Raw genomic sequence first — 23,123 nt, forward strand, 5'->3', positions numbered from 1 at the left:
CCAACCTTTTTATGCTGTGGACTGGAAGTGACTGTGGATGGGCAAACTGTGGACCAACAGTGACTGGCATACTGCAGGCCGGCAGCCAACCCTTTTTTATACTCAGTATACTCAGTTTTATACTCAGTATAAAAAAGGGTTGGCTGCGGGTCCACAGTATGCCGGTTACTTCTGGACTTTTGGTCCAGCAGCCAACCCTTCACAGCCCACTACCCAGCCGTGGCCTGGGGGTTGGGAACCCCTGCACTAGAGAAGTGGGAGCCAACCTTGATGGCAGGCATACAACCCATTAGCTCTGCACCCTTCCCAAGTGCCACTCTGATCTCTTTCCCCTTCCCAATGGGCTGCTCTGCTTTCTGCCCTGTTGCCCCTGTGCTGCCTGTTCCCTCCGCAATCTGCCATGTGCCACATGCACAGGCTGTCTGTGCCACTTGTGGCACCTGTACCACAGGTTGACCACCCCTGCACTAGAGAACACCATCATCTAAGTGATAGAGGTTCTCAGTACAGGTAGACCAACAAGTCCTTAGGACCAAAGACCCTTCATTACTCATTAAACTTAGAACAGGTCATCCTAGCTCTCTGCTCTGTTGAGGATGTCCACTGTGCAGTAATCTCTGCTTGCCTTCTGTCCATACAGTGTGTCTGGTCTTCTCTCTCTTCATAATAAGTTTCTTAAAGGGTTATTCTATGATCCATTGGTCAGAGATCCTACTTCTGCAGGGGACCTCAAGTCTTTCTGAGGCTCATGGATTTTCCATTTGCTCCACTCTCAGAGTATTCTCACACCACTTTTCAGTAAATTCTGTCTGCTTGGTGGCCACAACTTGAGGTCAGTGAGCTTCAGGCTGTTATGGCTGAAACCCTACACCTGACATTCCATAGATCAAGACCTCCTCTGATGGTCATTCATAAGGTGATCTCAAATATCCATCAAAAGTAGTCAGGCAACTTACCTGTCATCTTATCAGAGTCATGTTTGGCACCAGGTAAAAAAAAATTCTTATTGATCCAACCAAACATTTCAGGCTGTTGCCCTACCCATTTTGAGCCATGGTAGTTGAGACATTTCTTCTCAAATAATACAGAGCATCTCAGTGAGTTACCACTGGGCCAGTGTATCTCTCCCATTAAACAGCAAAGTTAACTGGAGCAGAGCATAAGTATCATCATCTGCCTGCTTTGGGGAATATGGCAAGCCAATAGCAACATGGAGTAACTCCCTGACTTCTGTCAAACATAACATTAGCAACTAGGCCAGTTGCCAAATTCAGGAGAGTAGCACTACAGTTGTAATTTGACTGAGGTGACGGAGACTTTAAGTGTCCAGGGGAAGATATTTCTTGCCAGTCACCAACAGTAGGATCCACACAGATACATTCTCAAAGGAAAACAACAGTTACTTTTTTTTAGTACTGGGTTGCTTGAAATATTGCGCTGTATGTGGACCTCACAGCCTGCCCTCCACCTTCACTAAACTGCAATGGGCAGGAGGTTATAAGTGAATTAAGGATGGGTTGTGGCTGCTCTGTCCTATATGTCCTTAAGTGGAAATCCAAAGAGGCATGGGGATCCCCAGTGGATGCTGCTAATCAAATAAATTTGGCCTTGTATTTATTGGCTTCTGCACAGTCAACAATATCTCAAAAAAATGCATTCATGAAAAAAATAAGCATTGCCCTCTTTCAGAGACTGCCCTATATAGGATCATAGGCAAAATCGGACTGGAAGGTCATCTAGTCCAGCCCCCTGCTCAAGGCAGCGTCATCCCTGACTAAACCATCCCAGCCAAGTATCTGTCTAACCTGCTCTTGAAAAACTTTCAAGAGACTTCCAACTTCCAAGGTGGAGAATCCACAATTTCTCGAAGTAGCCTGTTTCAATGCTTGACCACCCTCAGAGTCAGAAAGTTCTTCCTAATCTCCAAGCTTGGGGCCTTTTTTCCTAGTTCTGTCCCCAACAGCCACAGAGAAAAGCCATCCATCCTCTCTGTAACTGTCCTTTAGGTATTTGAAAACTATTATCAAATCTCTCCTCAGTCTTTTTTTCTCTAGGCTAAATAACTCTAGTTTTTTCAGCCTTTCCTCATAAGTCTTCTGTCGGCCCCTAACTATTTCTGTTGCTCTTTGCTGGACTCTTTCCAAACTGTCCACATCCTTCTTGAAGTGTGGGCCCAAACCTAGACACAATACTCCAGGTGAGGCCTCAGCAGTGCTGAATAGAGCAGAAGAATCACATCCCTTGATTTGCAAGTGACACTCATGTTAATACAAACCAGGATGCTGTTGAATTTTTGTGCAACAAGAGCCTACTGTTGGTTCATATTAAAATTATTGTCTACTGTAACCCTCAGATCCTTCTTGGCAGTACCGCCGGCTATCCAGTCATTCCACAGCCTATGTTTATGCATGCAATTATTCTATCCCAAATGAAGGACTTTTCACTTGTCTTTGTAGAATTTCATATGATTGATTACGGACCATTTCTACAGTGTATTCAGATAATTTATGGATCCTAGCCCTACTCTCCAAAGTACGTGCAGCTCCACTGAACTTGGTGTCATCTGAAAATATACTAACCATGCACTCAGTCCCACCATCCAAATCGTTAATGAAGGCATTAAACAATACCAGACCCAGAACAGACCCCTGGGGAACCCCACTTGATACCTCCTGCCAACTAGACATTGAGCCATTGATAACTACTCATTGAGCATGATAATTCAATCAGCTATATGTCCACGTTACAGTGCTTTCATCTAGTATATATTCCTTGTTAATGAGACTGTAAAAAGCCTTGCTGAAGTTAAGGTAAATCACATCCACTGCTCTCCCTGCATGAGTTTGGGACTGTCTAGCTGAAAAAGTCCTAGGGACTTCCAAGTGTATGTCAGGGTGAAAAGAGTGAACTTGTAGCTCAGCTCTGACCTTTGTTTCTTTGTCATCTTCTTCAATGACACTATTTTAATATATTCACAATTAGTTCATTTAATAATACAATTTCTGTGAATTTTGAACTAGAGAGTGGAAGTTTCTTGCTGCTTCCCACTCAGTTTATTGTCTTTTCCCCCACTCAGTTGATCAAGTCTAGTATCACTAATTTAACTCTGAAGCTGTTTGGTCAGATATTGGCTGTATGGTGAAAATTTCCCACTAAAGCTCAGCAGTCTATGACACTTCATCATAACACCCTTTGACAGCTTGATAAGCTTCATGCTGGGAGCAGAGAAGCTCAAGTAGTTAAGAGCCTGCTTCTTTGTTTTTGAATTCAACTAGTTACAGTAGCTGCTCCAAATTTCAGCAGATGTTCTTACTTTTATCCTGGACTTCTTTATGGGGGGACAAGGGAATTTGTTCTGCTTAAGAAACAATTCATTGTGACCACAGTATGTCAGAACTAAGACAGGGAAAACCTGTGGCTTAGTACTTCTGCCAGTCCTTGACCACCCTCTGTTAGATGCACCATATTTGTTGGTAAGATGCTTAATCCCTCAAATGCTTAATTATATGTTATGAATATAAAAATATACAGCAACTTAGATTAATGTTATGCACCATTAGTTAAGGCAGCATCATGAATCATGTCATGCACCGTTAACATGGGTGGCTCTTTGTGTGTATTAAAGTCTACTGTATTTATCTCAGCTGTGGCAGGAGAGGAGAGCCAAACTTTTTTTTTTTTTTCTGTGCTGATGATAAAGGATGAACTGAGATCACAAAAGAAGTGACTGAAAAAATGCCTCACTCCTATTACATTGAATAACACTAAGCAAACTCTACCTTATCCTCTGGGTCCCTATCCTGGCTGAATGTATCACTTGTAAAGCGGCAGTTGATTTCTAGTTAAAGCAGCAGTGGAATTTGTATTCCTTTGAGTACTCCTGAAAACGTTGGCCATTAGGGGGTGAAATCAAGAGAATGAGGTAGTGCATTAGGCAGTGGCCTTCCATCTTGAGAAGCCTGGATTTCGGTTTTCTCTCAGTTATGCTAGGCTCAAGTGGAGTAACCATTTTTTGATACAGCTAATCTGAGGAGTTACTTCAGATTGAGTGTAAAATCTGATTCCAGAACCTTGTCCATCTTGATGCTACAGACTAAGATAAAAGCCAGTTCATTTTTGCCTCCATTTGTGTGCTTAACAACTAGAATTATGATGCTCCTAAGGAGTCCCAATCAGGGTTAGAGCCCTGTTACTCTGGGATTTGTAGAAATGTTGAGTGGGAGACCGCCTCTATTATGGAGAATTTAACCACATAAATCAGGAATGTCAAACTCACCCCATGCCTTCTGCCTCAGAGGCCAGATCTGTGGATGGCAGAGCCAGTGGTGGCTGCTTTGGGGCCAGCGGCTGTGGGCCAAGCAGTCACTTGCCACAGCAGAGGTAACACAAACGGTAGTTGTGATAGGTGAAACAGTAGCAGGGCTGTGGCAGCACAGTTCTTGCTTGCCCACCTCCTACTGATTCCCATGTCCAACAGGGCCCTCAATTCCATAGCAGGTCCAACCTGCTGCTAGCCATGCCCCCAAATTCCCTGGCCTGCTATTAGCCTGGCAGGTCCAATGGAGCAGCTCCAGGAGCTGCTCCATTAACTGCTTTGTGGACTGTGTTTGACTCTCCTAATGTAAATGAACAAGAGAAACAAGGTTGGTGAGGAAGGTACCATTCTTAACCCTGTTTTACAGGGTAGGAATTGAGATACAGAGGGATTAAAGATGAAAGTTAATTTGGTTTAAGATACAGTACAAATTTGAGGTGTAGTATAACTATTCCTGAGTAACTTCTTGTGTAGCCTGTCTTGCTCAGATGCAAAGTACTTATTCCAGTTTAGTTTGCCCCACTTGCAGCGTATATTAAGCTAAGAATAAGGCACCTTTTTTCCAGTATAAGTGTCTATATGTGGTGTTACTTGGGAATAAATGTTCCCAAATAACTACCCGTAAACAGCTGTACGTGTGGACAAGCCCCAAGTGTAGATTTTCCCAGGGTCTTACAAGAAGTCTGTGGCAGAGCTAGAACTTGAACCCAGCTTTCCTGCATCTCAATCCACTGCTTTAATGACAAGATGACCTTTCACTCCTTCTGATATCCTAATACCCATATACATGTTGTTTGTATTTGCAAGACATGCTTGGTGGGGCGTAGTGTGGGGCTGGCAGGTTGGAAGTGACATCCTCTGGCATTGCTGTGGAGAGGAGCTTGTACAACACTGCTCTTTGACTGTTCTGTTTACTCATAATTTTTTTTAAAGATGTAGTAGTTTAGACTCTGGGATGTTACATTTGATTTTGCTAAGCTACATAGCAGGTTCTGTTGCTGAAGCAGATCCCCTTCTTTCCCTCCCTAGCAAGTGCTTTTTGGAAGGCTCGTTCCAAGCAATGCCCAAAGGTCCTTATCTTGGCTTATTCTGTTTGCGCCTTCTTTTTAACTTGTGTTCCTCAGCAGCCTGCGCTAAGGAGTGAACCGTGCTTTAAACTGTGCATATTTTTAAGAGCTACTCCATGGGAAACGCTGAAAACCAGTCTGTTTGGAAGCAGGTCTGTTTATGTACCATGTTTTGTACATTTCTCCCCATAATTCTTTATCAGGAGGAGATTTGCATGAAAAATAAAGGATTTCTGCTTCATAAAGCTCATCTGCTATTCCTCATTCCTCCCTGAAGTCATAATCCTGTGCTTGTAACATCACAAACAATTGGTTATTGTGCAAATGATTTTGAAGTCACAAGCAGAGGATTATGATTTCAGGGAGGAATAAGCATCAAGAGCAGATGAACTCTTAGAAAATAAAGCTTCTGTTTTCATGCAAGTATCCTGGAGAGGAGAAAGGACAAAAGAATTAAAATACCAAGAAAATGTGGTATAGAGGCATCATCATTTATAAATAGGCAGTTGTTGTTCCAAGTTTTCATTCAGGCACCAGACCTTTGGAGAGAGATATTTTGACTCATAAGCCAAAGGCCGCTTGCTTTCTGACTACTTGTCCTAGTTAGTAATACTAGTTTTTCTCATGCAATGAAATGTGGTTATGGGTTTTCAGTAATTGCAGTATGAAAGATATTGAGAGTCATAAACTACATGGAGGCAGGTTGAAAAGGATTATGAGATCTAAATTCAACACTCAAATATAGTCACCTTTCTCTGTGAAGGGTCTAGTCGCATGATTTGGGTTGGGAGTTCTCAAATGAACTTATGTGAGAACTGTACTTACCTTTGTCTCAAAAGGCAAAATCTGTCTCTGGGAATGTACACAGATCTTCAAGTGCACAAGGAAGTGCCATCTCTTGTATCCACGTATAGGAAAGAATGTCTTAAATTGGCCTATCTTACATTTTTTGTCTTTTGCTACCATTTGGTTTCAAATAGGAGTGAAAATAGTTTACATACTTGCAGAACCTCAGATGTGCCTAATGCGCATTAGTTATTCAAAATTTACTGAGAGGCACATCAATCTGCCTTGAAATGAATGCTTGCAAGCATACTTTGAGATGCCTGTATACTGCTGGCTGCTCTTTGAGGAAATAAGGTCCTACATGCATGAGGAGGAAATCCACTGAAAGTCAGTGGAGTATCTGAATCTAATATGTGGCCCATATGATCTAAGGGTCCTTCTAGACAATAATAAAGGTGCTGTTAACTGAGTTAGCTGATATGATTTTGACTTATCACTTAGACCCTGGGAGAAAAAAAGCTGTTTGGTTTGGACATGCTAGCTGATGTCTTCTAAAACCAGGGTGTAGACCCAGAAAACGTAATGTTTACGGGAGTTGGCTGGTTGAGCTGCAAATAAGGCCTGGGTCTACATGCCAGGTCTACACCAGTCTTAGTACATGGTAAAATGTGTCATGTAACATATTCTAAAACCTTTACCTTTTATCCTAGCCTAAATATATAGCGGTGCAAAAAGATATTGCTTTTGTGCCACTCAAACAATTTTTATGGTGGCACAAAGGGAAAGCAAATAGTCTATACCTTTTATTGCATCCTAGCACAGCTCATTTGCTTCATTTCATGATGTCTGTTTATACCCAAAGATAGGTGTAAACCAGGATCTAGGGTGTGCTGAACTGTCTGTCAACTCTGAACTCTTGTCTGACATGTTTGGAGTATCTAGCACAGGCAAGACATTCTGCATTTAACAAGAACAAAGAAGGCTTTAATGAAAGCCTAATGTGGAACGTAGGCTTTAAATTGGTCAGTTTAGCAAGTGTTTAGTATGCACTGCTTTGTCTACAATAACTAAATATTTGAAACCTTTTACATGTGCTATCAATATACCTTTTTATCCTTGTCTGGACATGGCTTACCACTTCCCAGTTGTGTTAACTCCTCATGTTGTAACTCAGCTGCCTACAGAATTCCAGTAGGACCAGCTGATGCTACTAACAGTACCTTAAATGGTGTCTACACTGAGTGTAGTTTCAAATCAAGATATCTAAACCCAGATAGCTAATGGGATTTTAAATGGTACCATTTTTCCTAGGCTAGTCCAGGTCTCTGATTCAGCAATGACCATACACGATTTGTGTAGTGTTTCCTCCTCCAGTCAATCACTTCAGAATTAATCTTTCGATAAAAGAAGTAAGTTTAGAATCACAGAATCATAGAAACTTAGGGTTGAAAGGGACCTCAGGAAGTCATCTAGTCCAGCCCCCTGCTCAAAGCAGTACTGTCCCCAACTTGATCATCCCAGCCAAGGCTTTGTCTACCTGGTTCTCAGATAACCTCTAAGGATGGAGATTCCACAACCTCTCTGGGTAGCCCATTCCAGTGCTTAACTACCCTCCTGGTGAGGGAATTTTTCCTAATATCTAACCTAAATTTCCCTTGCTGCAACTTGGGATCATTGCTCTTTGTTCTATTATCTGCCACCACTGAAAAAAGTGGTAGCTTTGTATCTCTGTATCTTTCATGCTACATGCTATAAATAAACATCTTCAACAGCACAAATGAATTAACAAGTGTTTGCCCCTCATCTTCCTTATTTAGATGTCTTGTGCTCCACAAATGCTATCTCTATCTTCATTTCATTCAGATGTGTGTGGCTAGTTAATGTCTTAATCTGGGCTTCTTCGGTAGTGGCTTTTGCCAGCTGTTTGCTTCATTAATAGCATAGGGTCCATTAAGAGCACCAGAGTGTCAGAATCAATTCTATCATTCAGGAAGAGGTTGCAAGGTTCTTGTTGAACAGGTCACAGTCACTGGGAAGGGACTTCAGTCAGTCAGTTTTACATTTCTGAATATTAGAATTTACCATATTAAGAATATTTAGTATTTTTAAAATGCTGGCATTCATCATGCGGGTGGCACCCAAATCCTCTATGTTTGTTTTTCCTGTTTTGCTCAGATCAAATTATTTTTGTCAACAAAAATTTCTTAATTGTGAACCTTGATTATGAGATCAAGATTTGGCAAATACAGATGCTTACATAGGTAGATCTAAGCAAAAAGTAAATCTGATTTAGGACTTGGTGACATCCACACTCCGACCATCAATAGCTAAGATTGTCAGCAGAACCCCAGACAGGTGTTTCTTTGTTTTACTAGGTTAGAAAGCATGATTTTGAGTGAAATTTTCAGAAATTCTAGTCCATTGGAAGTCAATAAGATTTAAGATCCAAGATTGCTTATGTTTTAAGCTGTCTATGATATGTGTTAGTTGACTAAATCCCCAGTATTGCAAAGCACTTAATCATGTTCTTAATTTTAAATATATGGATAATTCCACTGCTTAGAATTAAACACATTTTGTAAAGTTGCTGCATCAGGTCTGAATTATGTAATGGAAGTACATTTGGGGCTCATCCTATTATTCAAAAGCAAAATATCTTGAGAATAGGAATTACAGCTGGTAGTGGTGTGACAAATCTGCTCACAGAGGATCACCAGAACCCTGATTTTCTTTCTGCTGTGTTACTAGTTACCCCAAGGGTAGCTCCCTACCCCAGCAAGCCTCAACTCTACCGCCCTTATACTGGAACCTGCAGCTGCAGTGAAGGAATCTGACAGAGGTCTTCCGGTTGGGTTATGAAAGACATTATAGTCCCCCCTTTTCCTGGAAAAGGTAAGTGCAGACTATTGCTTGCCTAGAAATCACTCTTTGCACAGGCAATCAGCAAGGAGACAAACAACGAAAGGATTTATTATGTAGGAGAAAACAATGTTATGATCAGAACAGACAATAGGCTTGGAGACTATAAAAACAAAACAAGAAAAGTTTCTTACCTCATTTGACTACACCTAAGTCCTCCTAAGAAACCTACCACTGTTTTTAGAGCTCAGCCCTCATGCTGATTCTACCAACTGAGTTCACTGAAGCCCCAAAGCCTGAGATTCAAAGACACTGTTTCTGTCCTACCTAGTCTCTATAAAGCCTCCAAGGCCAGCCTCCCCTACCTCCCTCAGTATTATTCTTATGCTCAGGAGTCCCCAGAATCCTCTAGAGCAGCAGTTCCCAAACTCGGACAGATTGTGCACCACCAATTTAAAATGATACAACCTTAAGTACCACCGGCAATTTTTTTGTTATATAAAGTAATTATAATACACGGACAGGTTGTTTGAGTACCACTGGTGGTACCTGTACCACAGACTGGGAACCGCTTCTCTAGAAAGCTCTGGTCTCCCTGAAGCATCTGAGGCCCCTCTGGCTAAAGGGCCATATTCTCAGATGCTTTTGCTACAAAGGAGTTGATTTCCCCAATTACAAGCAGATAATGCCTTTGGGACATAACTCCTTCAATATGCCATTGTATGTGGCAATTGTCCTGGCCCTAGAACACAATGACAAGGGATAATTTGCAGTTCTACCCATTCCTTGGCTAAACCATATCCCAAACCATAAAAATATATACAGATGGGACAACATAATCTATACAGTAATAACAGTAACATAAATGGATACAGCAGAATGTGGACTTTCCGACAAGACCACGCATGCCATATCAGTACAATAAAACACATTAAAACATTTCTGATGCCACAAACCCCCAAAACATAGTGGGGTTCCTGATAGATAGCTGTAAGATTTGTCCTGTACCAGTACAGATTCCTAACTGTCTTAAATTCAGTATCCTAATAAGGGGATTAAACACTATAATAGCTCAATCAGGACACTAGTATCTTATGTACAGTTGATATATAATGTAGTTCTATAACTTCCACAGACACTAGGGAAGCAAGGCTTTTTAGTGATATCTTATATTGGACCACCTGTGTAGTTGGAAGAGAAAATTGTGTAACATCTTCCCAGCTATATGGTTGGTCGAATAAAAGTTACACCAACAAAACCTCTTTTGCTTTACTCATATTTTACAGACCTTCCCAGGTACAGCACCACTCCCTACTACTAACTCCCTACTACTACGATTTAGGGGTCAGACTTTCAACTCTCACAATAGGGCTGAATTTTCAAAAAGGTTCATCTTTCCCATAGGCCTCTGATTGAAGTGCCCAGGTGGGTTCTGAGTTCTTCTGGAAATCTAATCTCCGTTTTAGATGCCAAGGTCTTCTGCAAGTTGTGGTAAAAGTACTTCTGGTTTACACTGGTCCCTCTGCAATGAACAGAACTGAACTCTGTTGCAGAGTGTGTGTTTTTCTGTTTTAATATGCTAGTTTAAGTCACTTGTACAGAGGAAATTCCCACCTTCCAGTGCAGCTTCAAGTTGCCTCGTTCAAAGTTGTGCTGCAGTGGAGGGTTGTCAGGAAATAGTTGAGTATAGGAATGTAGCCTCCCTCTTGGCTGTTCATCACGATTATGCAGTACAGTCTGTTTGGATCTTCTTTAATGACTTCCTGTAAACAGCCAAGTGCCCTTACTTTGCTTTCTTCTCTAAGTGGTGACATATTTCTGAGTTGTGACTGATGTTATTCCAGGGAGATGGAGTTTTGTGAGAAAATGACCCTGTGTAAGGGGGATACACTGGCATATTTTCTGCATCGCTGCAGCAGACACCCTTGGTGAGGAAGCTTGCTTTGCTGTGTATGGCTTACTACCCCCTTCCTGTCCACTTTGGAAAGGCCCTGGCCTGCTGTGTGACTTGCCGTCCCATGGCTTCTACTCAGGGAAGTGCAGGGTCTGCGTCATCCTCATGCTCTGCACCAAGGTACAAAAGGGGGAGATCTGCTCGTGCGCTCTTTTCTGTGTCCTGGAGCACCAGTGCAGTGGTAAGTAGGATCCTAAGGAGAATCTTTTCAAGCATTTGTTGTTTTAAATCTTCCTAGGCAGGCAAAATGTCAAACGTCCCAGTCTTATAGAGGCTTAAACTACCAATTTAGAATAACAACTGTTTTCAAGAGAGACAAATCTATATTTATATGTTTTAGTGATAATAAATATTGGGTCAAACTTAGCCCCCAAGCCTGAAGTTGAATGTGCTATAATAGTAGAGGTTGTAATAGCCACCCCTCAGGTATCCCATGCTCCAGTTGAGAGGAGAGAGGAGAGGGGCCCTTCAGAAATCCTGAGACCCTGCATCTCAAGGAGTCTGCTGTAGCCTTGTTTTAGTCATGTTGGTTATTGGGATCTGCTGGAATCTGCTTAATTCTGTGAGCACTTAAGCATGAGCAGTGCTGCCAACAGCTGTGGCTTTTTTGGAGTTGTGGTATTTGGTATTTTTATTACATTATTGTCTCCTGGATTTACATGCTCATGTGAGAATCTCAGCTTTAATTTCAGAAATAAGTTGTTCACCCTAACGGTTAAAGAGGAAAGCTTGAAAGTCTGCCTCCGAAGGATCCCGCACCAGAATGCAATTAAAAAGAACCTATTTTTAGTTTGTTTGTTTAAAGTCATGTTCGTTTAGCCAACCTCTGGAATTTTGGGGGCCTGACCCATTATTTTCAAGTGTTTGGGACTGGCAGTGTTGTCTTAGTCAAAGGGACTACTCGCATCAAGATTCATATGCATAAAGCTAGATTTTTAAGGGTATTCTGGGTAGGTCTGGCATTTCAAACTTGAGCAGGTTGTGCCCTGAGCACAGTACCTTTTCTGAAGCCAAAATATCAAGCATTTTTCCAAAGTGATACATGTAACTTAAGGGTAGCCTGATTCTCCTGTCTTATTTCACACTCCAAATTTGCAAATTTTTATAGTTGTTCTAGGCATTGGATATTTTTCTTATGTGAAGAGCTGCTGCTGCTGCTGCTGAACTTGACATGATATAAACATCTTTCACCTTGAAGTAGCTCGAAGTACTGCCTGCTCTTAAATCTGTCTGGCTTTAATCTTATTTTTGCTGTCTAAGAGTTATTTGCCTTCTCAGCCAGAAAATTTGGCTACCTCTGAAATGGAGGATTCTGAATTTCACATAGCGGTGATGTGGTGTTTAGAAAACCTTCATGGTGTGTGCATGGATGTGTGTGTGTGTCTGTAAATTGATCTGTCCTAACTTGGCTTTGTTGGAAAGACCCATAAAAAAGTTTGCTATGATATAAAATCACTCAAGCTGTCCATGATGCTCTCTAATAATGAACTTAGTGCTCCAGTGTTTACACCCAAAATTATAGGTCCAGCACAGCTGCTTGTGTCCACTTATGTATTTACACAGCCAGTACCGTAGCAGCAAAGTTTGGTGCCCAGGCCAAAGCCTGCAGCAGCAGCTCTCTGTTGCCCCGCTCACAGATCCAGGGGGCACCCCCTGCCCATGCTTGCTTGGGAGTGCATGCAGCGGAGTGAGCCACTCTCACCTGGTCCCTGTGCCCCCCTAAAATGAACTGCTCGCAGCTCCATCCCTCACCCCGCCCCAGCTTGGCAGCGCCTGTTGCCACCCCTTCACTTTGGCTTCTGGGGCAGTCGCCCCGCTTCCCCCAACCCTTGCTACAGCACTGTACACAGCTCACATCATCATTGTTTCTGAGCATCTCGGAGCCTTTTATATACATATTCTCATACATACACATATCCTCACAGCACGTGTGATGATGGAAATACTTTCACCTCCATTTTAAAAAAGGAGAAATGAAAGAAAAGAGAAGTTAAGGTTCAGATCCAGAAAGCACCTAATACCTTAGTAAATTTGGGTATAGTGACTTACTAAAGGCCATTCAAGTACCCAGGTCAGGATTCTAACCACTAGCCCATCCTTCCTCTCTGGGTCAGAACAATGGGTATCCTGTCACCAAGAGTGGTCATGCTGGACCTATAATTTTGGATGTGAGCACTGGAGCACTGTGGTCATTGTCGTGAGTGATGTAAAAGCAATCAGTACAATACCAGAATTACATGAGTGAAAATATAGGTAAGGTGGTGACTGGACAAGGCAGCCACTTACGCACGTACTTTAGTGAGGCCACGTAGTGTTCACTTCAGAGATTAGAACCTTACTCTTAGTTTCAATTTCAGAGTTTTATGAATACATTTTAAATAGTTTTCCTCTACTTATACAAAAGTGGAAGACTTTCAAAATATTTAAATTTAAGTTCAGAGCCAGACCGCCACAATTTTTAATAAAGATGGTGCTCATAACACAAATATTGGATTTCAGCTTTGTGGTTTGGTATGAACAGAAGATCCACAAGCAAAATAAGCTTTCATAACATCAGCCAGGTAACTTGACTACTACTTTGGCATGGATGTCTTGGTTTCTGGACTTTTAGTGTCTGAGAGGTGACAGAGCTCTCATTTACTTACTGATGCATTTACAAAAAGAATATGCCTCTACACAGTGTTATTTAGTAGACATGTTATGCTGTGTTCCTCTGAAGATAGTCACTTCTCGGATAATCTTATAGGAACGTAATGCCCACCTGAATCTCAGTCTGTTTTCCGTTTTATTCCTGCCTTAGAGCTATTACACATACCGATATCTCCTGTTGTGCATAGGAAGAAATGTAGTTCTCGCCAATTGTACACAGTCTGTAGAGTTTTTTTCCCTCAAGAACAGATCACATCTTGCTTGAAAGTGAGCCAATGTTGAAATACAAATTGATCCATTCAGAATTCACGGTAGTTTTGAAATAATGGGTTTTAAATGATCTCATTTTTATGTGAAAATGATGATTTCATGTTCTAGAAATGATTCAATGTTGGATTCTGGAAGTGTCCTACAAATGGCAAATATGTTGCTGTGACTTGGGGATGGGACAGGAGGGGGAATTCTTTCCTAAGTCTTACTCTAATCTATGACAGGTTTCACATGTCCCAGTTTGGCATTTCCTCTCTTGGTTTCTAGCAGAAAAGTTAATTTTCCAAATTGTAGCACACATGCTAATGGTCATCATTTGACTTTGGGCTCCATTTATTTCACTTGCTTTTAAGCACCTTGTCTTTGTGATTCAGGCAGTCTGGCATGGTGAGAGCACTGGTGCCGCTGAACTGGAGAGTGGAAAATATGATGAAACTATTGGTTTATTGTGGAATTTGCTTGGCTGGCTTTAGAGTGTTTTTGTTCTTTATTTTCCTAAGGATGTGCTTTCCTGATCAGAGCAGGCAGTTCAGTGCAATCCTGTTATCTTGATAGTATAATAATTACAATAATACTGAGATCTTAGAGGAATTTGGAGAGTGCTAGTGCAGAAAAAATTCTACTGACTGGAAAAAACTTCATCTAATCCAGGAAAGCTGGACAATCAGAAAATTGAAAGTGGACCCGGAATCTGTGGTTATTTTAATTGATTCTACATTTTGAGCTACATTCCACAGGAATTTTCTATGACCTTATTTGCAGTAGAACTATTTGGGGTAAAATGGTTTAGCAAATATCCTCTCCATACAGTTGAGTCTGTTTGTAGAAGGATTTTGTGTGTTGTCAATGCCCAGCTCATTTTTCAGTATCACATTTCAAGCAGCCTTGATTTATTATGGATTTAGGTAAACACCACATCTTGTAATACTCTTTATTTTTGCATTTGCTATGCTATTAATGGGATCTGCAATCAGCAGTTCTGGTCAGGGCTTACATAGCCCTTGGGCAGCAGCTCTACAAATCAAGCTGTGGTTTTCAGTCTGCAAGGTACTGAGAAATCAGAAGCCATTGAGAACTAGGATCTGAGAGCTTGTAGCATCCTGAATAAAGAATCCATTTTATGCTTACGTTACCTGAGTTCAGTCTTGTTTCCATCATAAAAGTGTGCTTTGGACCCCACTAAAAATCTTCCTATGGAGTTTTTTAAAGTATGTTTATTTCCTACTTGGTAAAACACTTCTAATAGTTCTGATAACAGGTGAGGAGTGCCCTTGAAGGAGCTGCAAACACAACTCCCCAGAGCCGGGGTCCAGCAGAAAGAGGTTTGGGGGGTACACCGGTGTCACATCTGGCATTAGGATCTGGTCAACAGAGGTATTGCCCCCATTCTGCCCTCACTTGCAGCACAAAACTCCTGCTGATATCAGTGGAATGTGGGCAGAATAGATCTCCTCAGTAACGGGTTGTTCCTTCAGCAGTGTGTGGCAGTGTTACAAAAGTGAACTCAGTCTGGGCTCTTGGGAGCAGTTGAACAATTCAGCCTTTCTTTGGCATTCCTTTCTCACATACTTGAGGGACCCACAGAACACAAAGTTACCAGTTGCCACCTCTCCCTTGGTTATTGCTAGGTTTTTTTTCTCCCATAATGTTCTTTTGTTTAACTGTTTTTGCTTTGCAAGTTGAAATCCCTTTGCATTTGAGAATCAGTCTGATATATCTATTTCCTGTTTTTGTGTGTCACAGCACCACATCAGTGAGATCTTCTTCACTGCCAGCCATCTCCATATAGTTACTCATCCAGAAATCTCTTCTTCTTTGCGCTGTCTCCAAAACTAATAATACTTGTCTGCTTTTAAGTGTATTTTGGTTTCTTTTTCATGTAAGGCTGCCTATCAGGAATTAGGGCACTCAGGACTGCTAGTCTTTCTGTAAACTGGACATTCAAGAAAAAAATAATTGGATAGATTTGTTTTTTATCAGGGTAAAGAGTTTATGACTTGGTTTTTTCTCAGATCTCACAGCCCAATGCTGCTAGGAAAGAACTAGTAGAAGCCACTGGCTATTTTTCCTCAGTAGGAAGGCAGAATTAATGAGTTGCATTGCCCTTCTTGGTGTTTCAAAGCAACTTTTAACCTTGTAGCGACTTGGAAAGATAAAGAGCATCCATGGGTATTTTAGTGCAACAGACAGACTTGAACATGATTCTTCAGTGAGCTCATGGCTGTGTACTGTGGACACAAGCTACGTTAATTTAAAAGAAGTTTATTTGTACAGAACTTGTCTTTGCTTTGGTATCACTCACTATTGGTTTCTGCACAAGTGTTGTTGGATGGAAGAGCTAAATTCAAGTGCAGCTTGTGGGATTTTGCAAACTCAAACTCCATCTCAATTTTAAATAGGGAAAAGACAGAATCTGAACCATATTCCTAACCCTGGTACCTCTGTCCCACTTGCTTTGGGCCTTCTGATAAAATGAGACTCAAGTATGATCTGGAGTTTTAATTATGCAAAATCATAATCTGATTGAATGCACTTTGTAGCAGACAGTGGCTTTGGGGTTTACCCATCACTGATGTTACTTTGGAATTTTTGTTCCTCATAGTTTTGGAAAGCTCGCTTGCTAGTTGGACCCTATTTAAGCTTAATTTGCTTTGTTTTCTCTCAGGTATCTAGGTTTATAGAGAGCAGAAATGACCATGACTGCCAACAAGAATGCCAGTGTCACCAACAGAGCTGGAGGGAATAAAGTGCCTCAGGATACTCTGGACCGGTAAGTGAACTGTTGACTTTGGAATTTTAAACTCTTCATTTCAGTCGATTTATTTTGTGTTCCAACATTTTGTCACTTATATCCCAGAATGGGTCAGCTTGTTCAGAGCTGAATCTCAGTTTGAAATGTACGTACAGTAGCTGCTTCTCTGACACAAAGACAGTAGAAAAATACGTTCATGGCAGAAGGTGAACCTAACCATTCATTACTCCCCTGACAATCCTCCTTCAAGCTACATTAAGATGGCTCAGTCCCTTGAAAGAAGGACTTATGGGTCTGGAGTCCCACAAGTCCTAACTTGTGTCTTAAGACCAGGATTTAAATCCATGGTGACCTCAGGCAGGCCTCTTCATCTCTCTGTCCCCAGTCTTCTGTTTGTATAAAGCAGCCTTTTCGCCCATCTTTCTTTTTTTCTGTTTAGATTGTAAGCAGGAAGTGCCTTCTACTGTGTTTTGGTATGGCAGCCAGCACAATGGGGCTGAATGTAAGGTGCTACCTCTAGGAGATGTTGGTGCTGCTTTCTTGAGTCATTGTGTACTCTTTGCTTTTGATTTAAATCCAACACAGACTACTTCCTTCTTCCTTCTAGTCTCCTTTGGGAAGATCTGCCTTGTCATCTTGCTTTATGATGCAAACAAGCAGCTCGTCTGTGATTGGGCCCTCACTTTGGATTGGGCTCCTCTTTAGACCTTGTACAGTTCCTTGTACTGCAGCACTGCCTTTGTGCAAGGTGATGTACAAAGAAGTAAGAAGGACACAGTCCACCCTAGGTTGCTTACAGTCTATATTTGTGACCAAGGCTTGAAGGTGGGACCAAAAAACCCCATTATTTTCTCATATATAACCCACCCCTGCATATCACACACACCCTGTTTTTTTTTTTATTGTATCATGAAGAAAAAAAGAGCTTATTACCTTGGGTAAGTATCTGAGTAGGAGCTGTTAGGGAGCCAAGTCTTTTCCTGAGCCTGCAGTGAGCCCCATGCACTGGATGGAGCCTACATCCCAGGTCTACGGGGATGCAGTGCAACAGAGCTGTGCACCAGGTCCAGCCCACCCTGTGGCTTCAGAGCCAGTGTGTGGGGTCGGACTGGCATGTCAGGTCCAGGGTTATGTGGTGGGTCCAGCTGGCCATGGACCAGCCCCATGCACCCTCCTGATTCAACCAGTCTATGGGGAGAGGATCTCTCCCCAGGTCCAGAAATTTGGCTGGGGGTGGAGTGGAAGGAGGGAGATGTGATAGTGTTAATTGCCATGGCTCCCAGAGCCACAGCAGTTAACACTGCCACTGCTCCCCCTCTTTCCCCCACCCAAATTCCAGAGCCACGGGGGTCCCTTTTTCTCGCATATAATGTACACCTTCATTTTCCTTAGCTGGTTTTGGGGGGGAAGAAACATATGTGAGAAAATATGGTAAATGATGGTGGACAGTGAGAGAAAACAACTGAGATCTTGTCAACACAGTTGGAATTGGGAGCAATGGATGGTTTGCAGCGCCCTGCTATAAACAGGTAGTGTAAACAAGCAGCACCAGTCTCAGCCATGGTTGATATTTGAACATGAGTGCACAACCCATGCACTGGATGGAGCCTACATCCCAGGTCTAAGGTGATGCAGTGCAACAGAGATGTGCACCAGGTCCAACCCACCCTGTGGCTTCAGAGCCAGTGTGTGGGGTCGGACTGGCATGTCAGGTCCAGGGCTATATGGTGGGTCCAGCTGGCCATGGACCAGCCCCATGCACCCCTGTGGGTCTAGAAATTTGGTGGCAGGGGATTGCTACTGCTCTTCTCATGCTGCCAGGCCTTGGGACCCATGGGGAGCTCTGGGACCTGCACACTGGATCTGGCCCAAGGCCCAGTCATGGTGTTGGAGGGTGGTGCCAGGCCCCTGGGACCCAATCCTGGTGCACAGGGTGTGGGAGTGGTTGTGGGGGAGAGTTGCCAGGCCCCTCAGCCTGCAAATGGGCCCTGTGTTACTCATTTGGCCTGGGGCCAAAAGGTTGAGCACCACTGGTATAGGGTATCTGGAAGATGCTGAACCAGAACAAGTACACTAGTGTAGCAGGTCTATGCTGTAGGTTTGCATCAGTATAGCTACCCTGATATAAAAGCCCCTGTGAACAGAGTCTGACTCAAATGGCTCAAACCAGCATAAGCACAGCATGAGCGGTCCAAAGCAACATGAGTCATTGAAGGCATGATGCAGAAGAACAGCAGCAGTCACAGACAGAAGCAGCTGATGCTGCTGGATAAGCTCAGAGAGATGGGAAATTGTGTAGGTTGGCTCTGACCCTAGCAGTGTGCTGCGTGTTTATTTGTTACTGTTGTCACAGCCTTGCTTGCCTTAGCTTGGGATACCTGCCACCATATTCCAACCATAAACAGAAAAGGAAATATATATAAATTCAGTTATGACATCCTCGGTGTGGAATTGCTGGAAGAAAATGATTTTTAAACCTTTTTCCCCCCATTTTTTATTTAAAGGAATACTTTGTTCTAATAATGCCTACAGCTGTTTTAGTTTTAAACTCTTACATTTGTCAGTTTTCTTTATGTGGGGTATATATGTGCTTTGTTGTCACCCTGTTCAGCCCCCTGCATCAAACTGTACACTTCACGCTTCCCCACTCCCTCCTTGGTGTCCATTGGAATTAGGGGGATGCAGCAACATGGTCACACTCCCTTTGGCTGTGTGGCACATGTTCAGTGAGGTCTCTGAGCTCATTGACAGATTATTGCAGCTCCTGCCAGAGCTCTGCATGCACCTCAAGGATTGTACTCACTCTGGCCAGAGCCCCTGCTTTCACATTACTCCAGAAGCCAGGCGGTGGGGGCCACTCCTGTTTGCCTTCCCTTCCTCCTGCCAGCTATTTCCCCAGAGAGCTAACTGCACATGCACCATGCTGCCGAAGAGGGTTTGGTCACAGTCACCTCTCAATGATCCTGGATCTCGCCATCCTGCTGTGGGTGAAATGGCCACATCCTAAATGTCTGAGAAGTAAGTAGCTTCAGGAGGTAGAGAGCTGAAATTAGATATCAAGAGAGCAGTGATGAGATCTCATCACTGGTGAAACACCCATCAATATTTTTAGTGTCGATTTGAGTGGAGACAGGGTTTTGCCTGGGCTGTCAGTGACTTCATAGCTTTGACAAATCTGCTAAGTGTTCAACATAATAAGGGTAATTTTTTATTTACTTAAAATATTTACTTAAATATGGAAAGAGCTCTGAGATCTACAGATAAACTACTGTAGAAGGGATGAAGAGATTTTATTTCTTTGTTAAGTCCTGTTTTCCTGAATGTTGTGTTCTTCCATCAGTCACTCCATGTCTTTCACTATATAAATTTACTTCTTACCTTCTTTATATTGCTTCCTCTCTCTCTCTCCCCTTCACGTGCTGTGCTGGACAACTGCCTAAAGGCACAGATAACATCATATTGATGTATTTCCACTAGACAAAACCGGATATCAGTAGGTTTGTTAGATTTCACCCAGAGTGGGCCTAACTTCCTTGTCATTCCTAATTTTGCTACTTTATAACTTCCTTGTTTCTTAGCAAGGAAGTGGGAGGGAGTTTTGGTCTTAATAAGAGATGAGCCCAAGTCTAGAGCCAATTCCTTTTAGCTTCAGAATTAAGATGTGTATGTTAATGATAAATACTTAGAATTATTGCATTTATCACCCTTTAGTATCACAGTGATTTGTCTTGCAAGTCTGGGCTTATAAAGAAGCCAGGAAGTTGGGATCCAGACTTCACCAAATTTGGGGTCAATTTTCCTGACTAGTTCTAGTCTTGCTATTCTTTGAAGACCTGTAGCAGTTTTAAGTATATGAGACAACAAGTGTCATATGTCCTTTCTTCCAGTTTTATCATCCTCACATGTTTTGATTATGGTTTATATAATGAAGGATTTCAAGGTGCAAGTAAGGGCATGAAGTTAGAGCTAATCTTGAATTGCAGTTGCCTGACAAGTGAGAAGAATAATAGCTTGTCAAACGCTGATTCTGTATCCTTTAATTTGCCTTTCTGTAATCTCCCTAGCTGATCTCCCTTTGTGCAGCCATGCAAAAAGATGCTGTTTGAATCAGCTGTGAGGATTCTTCATTTCTGTCAGACTTAAATCAATGCAGTAGGTGCTGGCATAATAAATGTTTAATTTCAGGCTTGGAAGATTTATTGTAAACATGTTGAGAACCTACTTAAACTGAGCAGTTATTGTTTCCGTCATTCAATTTGGAGATTTACAAACCTATATTATCTGCTTTCTGTATAATTTGCAGAGGTAAAATTTCATAAAGAGCTGATAATAGCATGACAGAAATGTAATTATCTTTATGTCTCTCCATACTCCTAGCATTACCTCCTCTTAGGGATAGTTTTAAAAGTAGTTTGACTGCACATGATGAACACTAAACAGTAGGTTACAGTTTTGTAGGGCCCTTGTCTACTTGAAACTTTTATAGCCTATTTTGGGTCTTACCTGAAGCACAATAAGGGGAATGAGAGGGAGAAAGACCTTCCTTTGACTTCAATAGTCTTGCAATCAAACATAAATGTGTTTAGATTTTAAATACATTTTCAGTGGAAAAGAATTGTGTGTGTGCATACATGTACATATATGTGTGTATAGAGAAAGAAAGATGGTGGGTTTACAAGATCAAGACTCTTTGTCACTCATTTCATCACTCATCACTAAAAGGCAGTCACCTGTGGCTATGGTTTTAATGTTTTCCAGTGATGGGCTACATTGACCTAGCTTGGCTCTGAGGTGCACCGGCTCTAGGATCTGGCACCTCTGCTTTTTCCCAGTGCCCGTGACACAACCAAAGCCCCCTCTGCCAAATGTCACTGCAGTCACCTGGCTTTGCAGGCTGGATCCGGCCCACAGGCTAGAGGTTGATGACCTACAGAGTGAAGCATAGTGACTAATTAGCAGTGCATTTTAGGACATGTGGGGCAGTGGATGGCAGAACTGAATGGTGATTTTCTCAGTGTTGTGGGTAGTTCTTAGTCATGACATCAGGAGATTGAAAAGGGATCATTTTGTATCAAAATTTATGGAATAAGTGAACATGCATTTAAAGTTCCTTTAAACTGGCTAGGTTTAAAGGAACCAATGTACTTTGGATTAGCATCCAGGTTTATGGAGTTCTCTCTACTAAGATACCCTTGAGGGGTTTGCATCCCAGACCAAGATGACTCTTAGCCTATGCAAAAGTAAAATGTATGAAGCAAGCGTGTATAAAGTATTGTTACACCAATAAATAGTATTTAGCTAAATTTGACTAAACTTGATCAATAAAAAATATAACCCCTCCTTCATATTCCCTTGCTGCGTAGAGATTATACTTACATCATTGACACTGAAAGCAAAGGCAGCAAGAAGTCAGGAACACTCCTGTGTAGTTGAAATATACATCATGGCAGTTCTGTTGTGCAGCAGCCCTGAGAAATGTCCACAGTACATTGGCTAGCAGTGTGTGCCCTTTCACACCAAGTGATCACTTTGTTCAGCTGCACCCTGAATAGGAGTCAGGACAACCCTGATGAGAGATACTTGGAGGACAGAGACATGAATCTATAGTCATAACAACAATTGAAAACTCTCCTTCTCTCATAGTTTTTGTTTTGCATATTGTTTGTAGCCTCTTATTTGATATTTAATTGGAGTCATGGTTCTTTTGGAAGTTCATTCCCTTGGAGATTTGTACATAAACTGTATTCAGATCAACAATCTGATCCCTAAAGCATTTTTATTGACCATTCCTTTCATCTAGAAGAATTTTAAAGGCAGAAATGGATTTACCAGCTCTGTCCAATACAAATGTTGCTAGAATATTATCAGAAACGGGCCTGTAAATAACCTACAAAATCATAGGGTAAGTTACAAGGTTCCTCTTTTTTATTTTCTTTAGAATTGTCATAGTTAACATTTTTATCCTTGTCTGTAACACTTACAAGACAAAGTCATGACTTCTTAAAATGGCAAAGATTTTTTTGTTCAAAGCAGGTGCTGGAGGATACAATATTGATAAATAATAGTAGGCAGTGGACTGCTGGTTCTGTCTTCTCCATCTCCTATGTCTATGCCATTGTTTAACTTGATGTCTCAGAGCAAATTCACCGACACAATTTGTGCCCTATAATGCACTGTGCTGTGTTACGAAGATTTCACAGAAGGAAAAATTCAGGCAGTGTCTTAGAACCAGATTCTGTGTTGACTTTGAAGGGACTGCATGAGGTGACTGCAATGCTGATTTTGACTAAAGATTTGTTCCAAAGCCTTCTGAAGTAAAAGGGAGTATTTCTGTTGATTTCAGCAGTCTTGGGAACAGGTCATATTAATCTTGTCCAGTGAACCAAGGCAGACCTGGATATATTACTCTAGAAATCTGATGGCTAGAGCAGTGCTCCAACTGTTAGTCAGCATCATGCTGATGTAGTCAGT

The 23,123-nt window shown here is 41.9% G+C and overlaps 1 protein-coding gene across 3 annotated transcripts in view; it reads left to right on the forward strand.

The window, feature by feature from the left end:
• Window positions 1-23,123, forward strand: part of ST5 (suppression of tumorigenicity 5) — a 303,619-nt gene that overhangs the window by 64,659 nt on the left and 215,837 nt on the right. For all 3 annotated transcript variants that reach the window (XM_019519607.1, XM_019519609.1, XM_019519608.1), the window contains exon 2: window positions 16,566-16,670. In XM_019519607.1, coding sequence (XP_019375152.1) covers window positions 16,591-16,670 — 80 coding nt within the window. In that variant the 5' untranslated portion in view covers window positions 16,566-16,590. The remainder of the gene's footprint in view (window positions 1-16,565; window positions 16,671-23,123) is intronic.

Source organism: Gavialis gangeticus, unplaced genomic scaffold (genome assembly GCF_001723915.1).
Source record: "Gavialis gangeticus isolate Ggan-Ray unplaced genomic scaffold, GavGan_comp1, whole genome shotgun sequence".
NCBI lineage: Eukaryota > Metazoa > Chordata > Crocodylia > Gavialidae > Gavialis > Gavialis gangeticus.